We start from the raw sequence: 13,345 nt of genomic DNA, 5'->3' as shown, positions 1-13,345 counted from the left end.
TCCTGATAGTGCAGACGGTGACAAATCCACTATGACTCCTAGATCCTTCTCATAACGGGTGCTTTCAAGTTTCAGAAAGTGTTCTGTTAGTTTTGGCCCCAGCAGCATTGCTTAGCCAAGTTATATTTGCTACTATAGGGTGGTAAAAGTTAGGAAGGATTTTTGGTAAAACAAGAAAGTCTGAAATGCCCAACATTGTGCAAAATAAAATTGCACGCCAGTGAGATTTTCCAGTGAGGCTCTTAATTTATGTTTGTTTTCTGCTTTTATGTACTCCTCAAAGCTCACTCACCTACAGTGAATATGAAAAAGTAATTTCTGCACAATAAAATAGACACTGCAAAACATCCTGCATAAGAAGGCACTTGTTCTAAGGACTGCCCAATCAGGACATAAATGCTGCAACCTCTTTGTTAGCCTTGATGGACCAAATTATCATTAATGTCCACTAAGTGCTTTTGAAGAGTAAAATATTTTGCAGCATACCATAATTGAGTAGGCATAAAAATAATTTACAGTGTAACAACCCTAGAATGATTTCTAGTTCATTTATAGGTTTGTAACTTGTCTCAAGTAATTACATGGAATATTTGGAGAGAATCATCTTAGCACTGCTGCTTTAGCACTCCAGACTCAATTTCTTTAGAGTTTTAATATTCTCGTGAGTTTATTTTAAAGATGATTTGGTTTAATCCCTCCTAAATGTTCTGAGTTTGAAGGTGCATTTAAGTGTACCCTGTGATTAACTGCATTATGCCTTAGGCCCAGTGACACCAGGATGCGCTCCGTCATCCAGAAATACTTAGATGGAATAAGAGGGTAAAGCAAATGAATGGATGGATAGATGTACACTATATAGTTGGAATGTATAATGTTTAAGAATACTGAGCACTTACACTGACATAAGTTAACTATATATTCTCTGAAAACTGACTTCTGCAGCTTTATAGATTTATACAACCTGGTTGTCAACACCAGATGGCTAAAGCTTCATTTCTCTAGAGACACACATATTGCACATTTGTCAGATGTTGCCTTTTGATTCCTTGACTGTATCTTTCTGAATTATTAGGCACTGTGCTACTGAGTACAGAGACTGAAAGAATTTCACAGATCAAAATATAGCCAGGACAGTTTTTATGGTATACTAATATCATTTTTTTTCTTTGTAAAAAAATAAAAACACACTCATCTGTCTAATAATATTTGGCTCAGTATAGAGAGGTAAAAATGTACAATAAAATCACTGCAGCTGTTTAAAAAGTCAAACACAGGTATCAATTCACGATTTGCTTCTGTTGTACTCCTAGGTGGGCTATTCTCACCATTCAGCCATTGTCTTCATAAAATAAAGTAAAGAAGTAAAAGCAACAAAAGCAGGGAGCAAGTGACTGAGAGCCTGCAGCCATCAGCCGTGCCTGGCTTATGCAGTCTGTCACAAGTTTCTCCCCCATAACCCTGATAACAGTGACATTTAAATCTGTCTCTCAGCTCTGACAACTCTTCCACAGAGGGGTTTCCTATCACAATGAAGTTCCCATCTTCTGTTGGTCGTATCACGTAGTTCTTGGGGTTCAAGTGCAAATAGTGAGGTGCCTGCCAGTCCTTTCTCATACACCTCCCATTATTCTGGCAGAGGTGTTCACTGCAAACTTCAGCCGCTTTTGTCACATTGGTGATGTAAAAGCCAAGATTGTCATTCAGGAACTTCTTGACTTTGGTACAGTTATACTGCAAATTAGAAAACAAACAAGTAGTGCTTTTCAGAGTATCAATGGAAGTTGTCACACTTTACACCCTTTACCAGTATTCCCACCTGAAAACATTTACAGTATAAAGCAAGTTGACAAAGGGACATTAATTGTCAAATTCAAGTAAAAAGTAATTGTTTTCTTTAAGATACATACTGTAATTAGCTCTGCTTTGTAGTAGGTACTTAGATGAACGGGCACCCTGTGCAGGGTTGCTTCCTGCCTTGCACTGGATGTGCTCAGATAGACTCTCAACCTCTGTCCAATGATTAAATTCATAAATTGAATGGATAATACAGCATACTGTACTTGTCACATAAATCAGTAATGTAAAGACTTTGCTCTCTGGTAAAACATGAGAAGGCAGCAGTCTTTTGAAGTTACAGTATACCTGTAACTTTAGACAGTATACCTGTAACTTTAGATTTGAAGGTCTTCACCCCTCACTTTTGTAGACCTGCTTTCTCTATGACAGGGTTTTGTGAAGTTGGACTCTATCTTGTCAGTGTTATTGTGAAGGCAAGAACCACACCTAAATGGGGTACCAGACTATCATAAGAAACACACCAGGACCTCCATATCTTGAGAATACTGCCATGATAGACTCAGACCACCAACCCCTCAACCATGCAATCTTGACTTGGAATAGCAGGTTAGAAAATCAGTAGGTATCACCTGAGGATACACCAAATTACCCAGTGAAAACCAACATGGACATGGAGCAAATGTGCAAATTCCACAAAGATAGTGACCAGCTGGAAATCCAAGCCAGAAAAGGGCTTGCAGCAGGCTGGTGTGGAGTATCTCTCAAGTAATGTACATATTTCTTTGTTCTCGAAACTCCAAGGGGAACCACTCTCCGATCTAATGAAAGTATATTGAGGAGTTCAAAACTCCATGGGGAACCCTACTGCACTATTAAAAATTTGCAACTTGCAGTATGTGTGTCCTCTTCAGGCACTGAACCAGACCCCTGGAGGTGAGAGGTAGTTATGCTAATCATTGTGCCACCCTTCCAGAAAGGGATCTTACAGACATTCTGAAACTAATATACCACAAAGAGTTTGAAGAATTGACTGGGAGATGGAAATCTTATCGGAACAGACAAAAGTATAGACCAAAAAACAAATAAGAGTCTGAAGCCGAAAAGCGCAACAAATCTGTCAATACAAACAAAACACTTAACTAGAAAAGAAGTTGGAACACAGTGATTTTTAACCAGAAGACCTACGCTAACTTGGGATTCTTCCCATTACCTACACTGATATTTATTTGATTGTTTCATTTTTTGGATCCAGAGCAAGGATACCATGACTAGAGTGCCACTATTTTAAAGAAAGCATGTGTGATGATTATGGCTATTATGTGACTAGTAAAGAACACCATTGTTAGAAACAAAATGGCAATGTCCATGAAAAAGGACACCAAAATAATTGGCACTCACAGACATAACAGGTAAAGCAAATAATAAAGGCATTATATAAATTGTTGTTATTATTATTAGTATTATTATTAACAACAAATACAACAACTACAACTTAACAATAATAATAATAATAATAATAACAACAATTTAATAATAATAATAGCAATAATAATAATAATAATAATTTAACAAATACTAGTAATAAATCTTTAGCAGAAATAAGTAATTAGACCAATTCATAGCAGAGGAAAAGGTTCCAGCAACACTGATCTAATAAGCATCAAACAATACAAAAAATTATTCAATCTGATATGAAAAAAGTCAAGAGAACAATTTAGATTCTATGAGCTTGCAGGTACAGTACCACAGAGATTGCTTCTGGCCAGGACTGGCATAAATGTGAAGGCACATTTCAACACTTTTCAAATAATTTAGGACAATTTCAAGTCCAGTTACTATCACCAGTATGTCACATTACCAGGAATAACACGAGTTCTTCAATGTGTGACTTACCCTTGAGGAGGTTAGATTAAGATCTCCCCAGATGACAAAGCCAGCAGCCCCCAAAGATGCACTCTCTCCTATTGTGTACATATTATCATTCTGTAATAACAATAACATTAAGAATTGGGTCTCATCATTTAGAAATTACATCTACATGCTTAAAGAATTTTGTAAAATCTAAAAGAACAATCTGTGCATTAAAACAAGTATATTTAAATATTGTTTCCCATTTTTCATTTTGTTTTGACTGAAAGACATTTCATATGCATTTTAGGTGAGCAGCCAATAAAACCCTAGAATAATTTAATAAACCATTTCACAGAAAAAAATAATTGGAATTTTATTTCTGAAACTTATTTTTTGTGATCAATTCTTATTACTATGACCTAGATTAAACAACACTTAACTGCCACAAATGACAAGTTAAGCAAAATAAGTAACATCCCTGAACCTCAGTCACCACCCATCTCATATTCCAAGTGCCCTGTATTGTGAAAAAGGGAGATGTTGCAGAGAGTTTGATTTAAGAGCCATAACTGCTTTCAAGTCAAAGCTGATCTGAGCTGTTTTATTGCTTATAATGGGCACCAGAGGGCAGGCTGACTTTACATTTGTGATTTGGCTTGTGCAAGAATTGATCATCTTTTTCAGCAGTTATGCATGCAATTCAGTGAACAAGTAAAAGGAGTATCTATTCTGCAGATACATTTTACAATTTGCAAAACATAAATAATTTATTTGTAAATAAAGCATTAGTTAATGGGTGACATATCATTTTACCATGTTTCACCTAGTTTTTCCTGTAATGCCCTCTCCAAATAATAATAACAATAATACATTTTATTTATATAACACCTTTTCCATGCTCAAGGCACTATATAAACATTTAGGCCTTCATACGTGAATGTCCAGAGAAAAATATAGTAAAAGAGTAAAAGTATGTTTTATTTTCATTTTCTTTTTATATTTTTATGATGAAACCATGGTTGATGTCCCTTTTCAATTTTGATTATGGAGTTGTCATTGGAGGCCTATTTTATCATTTACTACCTGTATTTTGAAATATATGTAAGATCTTTCAAAAGAAAGTTTATACATTTTTATGACTGTTTGTAGCTTTTGCTGCTTGAATATTTTTGCACAGCTTTCATTTTCTAATATTTGTACCTTTATTTTATTTTTCTCAACCACATATTTCATTTTATGTTATTGTCAGTTTCTTTTACCCAGTTCATGCCTAGATCTGTGACCTACATTTGAGTGAATTCTTGCTTTTTCCACTTTTTTTTTGTTCTTGTCTGTATGGTGGCCTTATTATTGTATTTGTACATAATAAGCCACATGTCTCTCATTTTGAATCCACCTTTACCATTGTCACTAGTGCCTCTCTCTGGTACAGGGCCCCCATTTTCACCAGCTGAAGATGGGGGAAAGTGCACAGGATGGGATAAAGACTCGGCAGGAAACAGCATCTGCTCCCTGGAACTTAACAGCTGTTTTATTCCTCCGCAGAGATGGAATACATGAAAGTGAAAGGCTTTCTTGTGTTCAGTTTATAAAGAACTGGAATCTAGGGCAGATTTCTGCATTGTATGGCTTTATCTGACTGTTTTCATTCTCCTGCAGCTTATCATCATACCTAAAACTAATATGTTGTGTGATAATATGTTTTCATCCAGCCATGTATTCGGTTCATTATTTTTATATACTTTGGACCCTTTCCCTGTTTACATTTCATACCCAAGGTCTGTCTTTGTTCACACCTAACTACGTTCAGCAAGCACTAATCTCACCTCTCACTCCGTCTGTGTTGCTTGGCATGTTTAATTATTGAAGTGACGGAGATGTTTATACATGTGGATTTAACACACGAGTAAGAATTTCACTGTACTCCGTGACAATACTACTACTGCTCAAGTGGTGCTGAACTTAGTTAAGTGCTTTGTAAGAAAGTCTCATTTGTGCTGTGGAGTTACTGCTTCGGGGTCTGATTAAGGCTTTTTTATTGTTGTTTCCTGTTTGCAATTTTGTTCTTGCTGGCTTCTCTTCTGCCATCTAACTGTTAAAACATTAGAATAATCAGTAACACTTTAGCTTAGGTACTGCAAAAATGCATCTATTGTTCATATACTCTTAGGTTAACAAGGCCTTAACAAACAGCAACAACAGCATTTATTTATATACCACATTTTCATGCAAAGAATGTAGTTCAATGTGCTTTATAAGATGTCAAAGAGAAGGTTACAAGATTAGAAAAAACAAAGTCTTCTTTTGGTTTTAATGACACAAAGCATTAGTAGGGTGATTATTCATCTGTTTAATTTGGTCTACTAACATAACTTCATTTTGGAATGGTCTGAGGTGGCTTATCTGAGACACAGTTCTCTTGACATTGCATATTGAGTATAAGACCAGTGAATCCTTCATAGTAACAAGTGATTTTACCATCATATTAAGATGATGAATAACACATCTACTGATGTTTTGTAAGCATTATGAAGACCAAAAGAAGCCTAAAGTCTTACCGAACAATCTTGATGAGAACAGGCCACTAACCCAAGATGGTCATCAATCCCCCCTCATTTCTCTAAAATAACATCAACTTCAGTTTTGACGGCCCCCATAGTACTACCAGCCTATTTGGTAACTTGATGTTTTAGCTATGTCCACTCTTTGTCCAGGTACTTTATTTCAGATTCTTAGTAAAAATCATAAAGTCATGAAATAAAGAAATTCCTCCTATATTATTTTATAGAACACTTTTCTTTAAAAAAACACCTTTACAAGGTGCTCTGTATGTGCAAATGATTGCATCTGTTTTTTTACATCTGGAGTGACGTAGTGAGTCAAAGAATGAAAAATGAAACAGCAAACCTAGAGAGTAAAATGCAACACCTTTTCCACGGGACTACACTGCCTGACTGATAGTGGTTGCCGTCTGCTGCCTTTAAGTAGTAGTCTCATAAAAGCCATTCAGATTAAAATCAGACTTTGTGACTAGTTTAAATATATCACTTTTTCTTAGTCTGAGATTCTTTACCATGGATTTAACATATTCATCCATTTTTAACTTGCTTGTTCCAGTTTTTTGACTCAGAGCAGCAAAGCCTATCCAGGCAACACTGAGTACAACCCACCTTGGGATTGAGCAGCTAATTTAGTTTATTATCAACTGAAAAATATTGATAATTGTAATCAATTTTTAATCATTAATATTTGTCTATTTCCTCATTCTGCTCTGTCACAGTAGAATACACAAATGAGACCGTTATTGTAGGAAGCACATCAATCCTGAGGGTCACCAAAACCAATAAGATGGCGTCTCATTCTTTTCATATGAGACAAGCTAAATATACCCTGAAGTACTTCTTTCCCCTGAAATCTTCCAAATGGTGGACCAGTCTTATTACTAAGCTCGAACGCAACATGATAAATAATTTACTTTCAAATTATTACGTTTTACTATCTCTCTATTATAATAAAAAAATCCTGGAACGTGACGAGACATTTTAGCCTGGGACGAGACGTGACTTTTTCAGAGAGATATTTGCACGTCCCGTAAGACAAGACTTTATGCCAAGAGATTTAACCACACCCGGGGCTGGAAATTAAAGACAAAGAGTAGATGACAAAGTAGAACGTCATAAAGAATTCAAAAATGTTGGCGCTATACACATGCAAAGCAGGTTAGAGATAATGAAAGTACTAAAATTCGAAAGTCTCAAAAATTGATAGTAAAGATCGCATTAGCACAAACAAGCGGAAATTAATCTGTGAAATAACAGAACAGTGAAAAGAGATAGAATATATTGTTCGGATTTAAACTATAAGTCGAAGACTTGTACATTGTCTAATTTGTGTTGCCATCAGGGAAAAGTAGTGTTTCTTCCCAATGAAGAGGCCTATTCGCGTGAATTCAAAGATTTATTGTTTGGTGAAAGTGAAAACCACATATGAGAGTTGCAGAGTCACAAAGTGGCTGGCGCGTAGTGCAGGCCAGGGGGGTTGGCGAGCAAAGCGAGCAGGGAGCAAAGCCCCCTAGTTTTTTAAATATGGTTAATTACTCGCTGTAATGTAAAATAGTTCTATTATGCATATGTAACAATTCCCAAGGAAATAACAATCTGTTTAAATTGTACATCTGCATCCCCATACACAAGCGGCAAAACTGCAAAGTGGCTTGCACATAGCGCCGGCCTGGGGGTTGGCGAGCAAAGAGAGCAGGGGGCAAAGCCCCCTTGTCTACTATATAATAAAACACTAAGGTCTGTGTGTCCAGTTTCTCAGACCAATGTGATTGGTCAGTTTGGTTTCGGTGTGATTTGTCAGTTTGGCTTTGATGATGCGACAAAAGAGAAGGTGAGAGTGTTTTAGGGAAGTAAAGGCGTATGAGACACACAGAGAGAGTCAGTTGCCTTCAAAGACGGTAAGTATAAAACCAGACAGGAGAGGAGAAAGGTGCCACACAAATAATAGAAGAGTATGAGGCTCACGCTCAAAAGAGGGAGTGCTGGTGAAGAGGTGTTCATACACAAGCAAATATGGAGGAAAGGCAGTTAAAGTACATTTACGGTATGAGATAGCAAATATTTTTTAATTATTCTATTACCTGTCTGTGATGGGTACCCTGGCTATCATATAAAAATTAAAACTAAAACAGGCAAAATGAAGAATGTATTTAAAATCTTTCTAAAACAAGCATTCAAACTTACTTTCAATAGAGTGGTATCTATTACATCACCTCTAAAAGTTGATGCTAAGGTTATTGTGGGGTATCAGTGCTCATATTTTGTTTCAAAGCTATTTTTTTCACAGTTTGCACTGCTGTTGGATCTTACATCTGAGTTATGTCAGCAGCATTGCCTCTTTTATTTAACTACTGCATTAAGTACTTTAATGAGTAAAGATTGGGTGCTTGACAGGCCTAATCAAATGCTTCCCTGGGGTTTTTGCTCTCTCTCTACTCCCAATACAAAATCACTTCCTATATGCTATAAAATATAGATATTTCTAAAATGTATATTAATGCATAGTATAATTTCAACCTAATTGATCCATACATCAGTAAATTTGATCAATATTAACTTTCTAACTAGGAAATACTGATAAATGATACTAAGCCAAATTGCTGCACTTTAAATTGGCATTAGTCTCTTTCCCAAATGATCTAATTCAGTGTTTCTCATCCTTTTTGGTGTTGTGACCCACTTTTTCCCATGCAAATGTCTTTGCAACTCACCACGGGGTGAATCGAACATGATTGTCAGGGCAGGGGTTGGGTCCCCTTTGTCAAATCAAGCTCAGTCGTCAAAGCTGGAGGGGGTCATTGAAGCAGCAAAATATTGTGTCCCAACATGACCCACTACCATTATAAATAATAGTAACTCTGTAATGTTCTTTAGTAGCGACACACTCAGAATAACGTTTCAAATGCTGTTTATTTTGAGCCCTGTTTAACCAATTCTCCATACAGCATGCTTTTTTAAAACCACACCCTTCCCTCAACATGTCATACTTCCCAAAAGACGAAGACCATATGTAATAAGAATGTAAGTTTAATGTCACTGTGCTCTGTACAAAAATTAGTTTAAAAATCCACGCACATGTATAGGCCAGGCTAAAGTTAGCACAAAGGGGCTCTCAGCATTTAGAACTGCTAGGTAAGCATTTGAAGGGAGAAGGTACAACTACAAAAATGAGCATTGTACTGTTTCTGTATGCTAGAGATGAAATTGAATCCTCTCCTTTCCTTGTTTGGAACCTGGGCATACACGTGGAGAAGACAGTATATAAAGACTTGGACAGCAGCCAAATACTTTGAAGCCGATGAACGGATGGAAGATTACGTCATCCATCCTGAAAATCCTTTCAGCGCAGCGACAAAAAATGACAAACTATATATAAAGTGTCAGGCTTTAGGCTTTAGGCCCCAACACAGCACAGAAACCGCGCATTTATGTGTCCTAAATGATGTCCTTTTGGCATTGGACTCAGGACTCTACGTGATTATGGTTCTTCTCGATTTATCTGCTGCCTTCGACACAATCGACCATGACATCATGATCTCCCGACTCGAATCCTGGGTTGCTGTATCTGGCTTAGCCCTCGACTGGTTCAGGTCATATTTCTGCAACAGGACTCTTAGAGTCATGCTAGATGATTTTTCATCTGAATCAGTCCCACTCCCATGTGGTGTCCCCCAGGGTTCCATTTTGGGGCCACTACTTTTTTCAATTTACATCCTGCCTTTAGGTGCAATTTTTAGAAAACATGCAATCTCGTATCACCTATATGCTGATGACTGCCAAATTTATTTCTCCCTCAAGTCAACTGACTCCACTAAACCTCTTCTCAACTGCTTATCTGACATTAAGGACTGGCTGGCTGTAAACTTCCTTCACCTGAACGATTCAAAAACCGAGGTCATTGTTTTTAGTCCCGACCGCAAACAGACCCTACCCCTTGACCTCGACTTTCTTCCCATTCCAGTAACTTCGTCTGTTTCCAATCTTGGAATCAAAATGGATATGGTCCTGAAAATGGATGCTCAAGTCAACAGCACAGTAAAATCCTGCTTTTTCCATCTCAGGCGAATTGCCAAACTCAAACCAATTCTGCCTTACCACCTCCTGGAATCAGTAATCCATGCATTCATTACGTCCCGGCTCGACTATTCTAATTCCTGCCTATATGGTATTAGTAAAGCCACTCTTTCGAGACTCCAATTGGTTCAAAATGCGGCTGCAAGACTTTTAACTGGAAGCAGCAGAAGCCAACACATTACACCGATTTTAAAAACTCTACACTGGCTGCCGGTTAGCTTCAGAATTGATTTTAAGATACTCCTCTTAACCTATAAGGCACTAAATGGTCTAGCCCCTGCCTACTTGAGTGTCTTGCTCCATCGTCACAATCCCCCTCGTGTTCTTAGATCCGCAGATCAGCTGCTCCTAACCGTTCCCAAGGCATGTTTTAAAGCTCGTGGTGAAAGGGCTTTTTCTGTCTGTGCACCCAAGCTCTGGAACTCCTTACCTTTAGTGGTTAGGCAAGCCGCTTCAGTCACCACATTCAAATCACACCTCCCTGGCAGCCAATGATTCCCCAACCCGGCGCATGGCTCCATGGGAGATGGAGTCCTACACAGCCTGGTTGGGGGCTCGGATGGCCGCCAGGGGGAGCTGCGTGGAGTCAGCAGCCTGGCTGGTCATACCTTCAGCCCCACCCGGAAGGGCAATTAGGACCAGGTGGCCAAACACCTGGACCGCTTCCGGGTGGGATATAAAAAGGGCCAGCCACCACCACTCAGAGAGCCAGAGTTGGGAGGGAGGAGGATGAAGCTTGTGGTGGAGTGGTGGGAGAGAAGAAGTGTGGTTTGTTGTGCTATTTGGGAGTGTATTTGGGACTGTGTTGGGCCTGTGGGACACGGGGAAGGCGTGCCCCACGGCTGAAGAGAAATAAAAAAGTATTTATTTAAGTACGCGCCTCTGCCTGAGTCTGTGCCGGGTCAGGCGCTATATAGCACCTTTTACACATGGCATATACCCCAGTTTTGGACAAAATCAGTGAACACGGCAGATGTGAACTGTGGACCATTATCCGTTGTAATGCGTTTTGGTAAACCCCAGAAAGCAAACAGTGTGTCCAGGAAACCAATGAGGGTCTCTGCTGTGACTGAGCCTATGGGAATGACCTCTGGCCACTTTGCATGGAGGTCATATGCTACTGCCAAGAAGCGCTGGTGATGCGGCACACCTTTTAATTCACCACAGATATCAACTTGAATGTGTTGCCAAGGCCAGGCCAAGGGTTGGAGAGGAGGCATTGGTGGGGGCCCAGTTTTACTGTTTATTAAATATGGTGCACAGTTACGCACCAGCTCCTCTAAGTCTCAGTCAATGCCAGGCCACCAGACTATTTCCCTGCAGAGTTGCTTTAGTTTCACAATTCCGAGGTGGCCCTGATGAGCCATGGCCAGGACCCGACCCCTGAGGCTGCTGGGCACAACCGTGCGATGTCCACAAGCTAGACAAGTCTCATTCCAACATGAAAGCTCATCTTTAAATCAGATGTAAGACTGGAGATTAGGTGGCACTTCCAATGGCCAGCCATTAGCAATATACTGTCATAGGACTGTGAAAACTGGATTCAATGCAGATTCTTGTGTAAGCTCCTGGAGTGATACCATATCTTGGAGTGGAGAGTGCAAATGCAAGTGAATCAGATCCTCCTCATGATGTGAATTTCCCATTGGGATTAATAAAGTATCTATCTATCTATCTATCTATCTATCTATCTATCTATCAATTTGCATAGTGGTAGGGGGATGAAAAACAGAACGTGACAACAAATCAGCCACTACATTGTTCCATCCTGGGGTAAACTGTAACTTAAAATTGCACCTCTGGAGACGCTCACCCCACCGGTGCATGTGCAGAAGCCTGTGATCTGAACCAGCAGAGGACATCAAAGATGTTAGGGCCTGGTGGTCAGTTCGTAAAGTAAATGGATGCCCGTACAGGTAGGTATGTCACTTTTCACAGGCCCATACACATGCGAGTGCCTCCCTTTCCCCTACTGAGAATTTCTGTTCAGCAGGGCTCAATGCACGGGAAGCAAAAGCCACAGGCTTCTCCACTCCATCTTGCATCTGTGAAAGAACTGCACCTACTGCAGAAGCAGATGCATCAAAAGTTACAATAGCTGGACTGTCCACATTAAAATGTGCCAAGACTGGTGAAGTAGTAAGCAATTCTTTAAGTTTGCAAAAGACTTCTGCACAGTCCGCCGACCAACTCCAGGATGCCTCTTTTTTAAGCAGCTGCCGAAGGGGCGTAGTGAGTGTAGAGTATGTGGCATGAATCTCATGTAGTACCCTCTCATCCCCAGAAATGAGGCCAACTGTGAAGCTGAAGTAGGTTCTGGAACACTCTGAATGGCTTCCACATTTCAACTGAAGGGGTGATAAACCTTGAGTTGACAAGCAGAACCCAATAAAGTCCACTTCATGTGCAGCAAACAGGCACTTGTCTGCATTTAAAGTAAGGTTGTGGTGGCTAAGAGCTGCAAAGGCTGCTTGCAGACGTTCATCATGGACAGCATTATCTGGGCCATGGACTGCAATGTCATCCAAGTAAACAACCACCCCTGGAATTCCTGCCAGGATAGTGGGAATTATTTTTTGGAAACAACTGGGAGCAGAACACAGGCCAAATGGCATTCTGGTATAACAAAAAATTCCAATGTGGGTGGTGAATGCAGTCAAATCTCTGCTGTTCTCGTGCAGAGGAACTTGAAGATAACCTTGACGAAGGTCGAGTTTTGAAAAAACCTTTGAGCCATGGAAGTGAGTGGTGAGCTCTTCGATGGTTGGTAAGGGGTAATGATCAGGGATGATATCCTGATTTACTGCCCTTAAATCCACACATAACCGAGGCCCTCCTGACTTTTTTCTGCTATAACCAAATTCAATATCCAGAGGGAGGTGTGGATTGGCTCTATAATGCCATCTGTCAGGAGGTGTTGTAGTTCTGTTGTGACAGCATCCCGCAAGGCTAGGGGCACACGCCGCAGAGGTTGAATAACAGGGGTGACACTTATATTAAGCAGGGGCTTGTGCGTAAATGCGTTAAGATGTTCTAAGCCAGTGAACAGGGTAGGCCATTTC

General features: G+C 39.5%; 1 protein-coding gene across 2 annotated transcripts in view; it reads right to left on the bottom strand.

Annotated features, from left to right (window-relative positions):
* Positions 1 to 1,130: 1,130 nt before the first annotated feature.
* Positions 1,131 to 13,345, bottom strand: part of LOC114646522 (hyaluronidase-4-like) — a 53,374-nt gene continuing 41,159 nt past the window's right edge. For both annotated transcript variants that reach the window (XM_051929897.1, XM_028794748.2), the window contains exons 3-4: positions 3,691 to 3,780; positions 1,131 to 1,731 (exon numbers count right to left, since the gene is read on the bottom strand). In XM_051929897.1, the coding sequence (XP_051785857.1) occupies positions 1,342 to 1,731; positions 3,691 to 3,780 (480 nt within the window). In that variant the 3' untranslated portion in view covers positions 1,131 to 1,341. The remainder of the gene's footprint in view (positions 1,732 to 3,690; positions 3,781 to 13,345) is intronic.

Source organism: Erpetoichthys calabaricus, chromosome 1 (genome assembly GCF_900747795.2).
Source record: "Erpetoichthys calabaricus chromosome 1, fErpCal1.3, whole genome shotgun sequence".
Lineage (NCBI taxonomy): Eukaryota > Metazoa > Chordata > Cladistia > Polypteriformes > Polypteridae > Erpetoichthys > Erpetoichthys calabaricus.
Note: the sequence above shows the minus strand (reverse complement) of the source record. Positions and strands in the feature narration are given on the sequence as shown.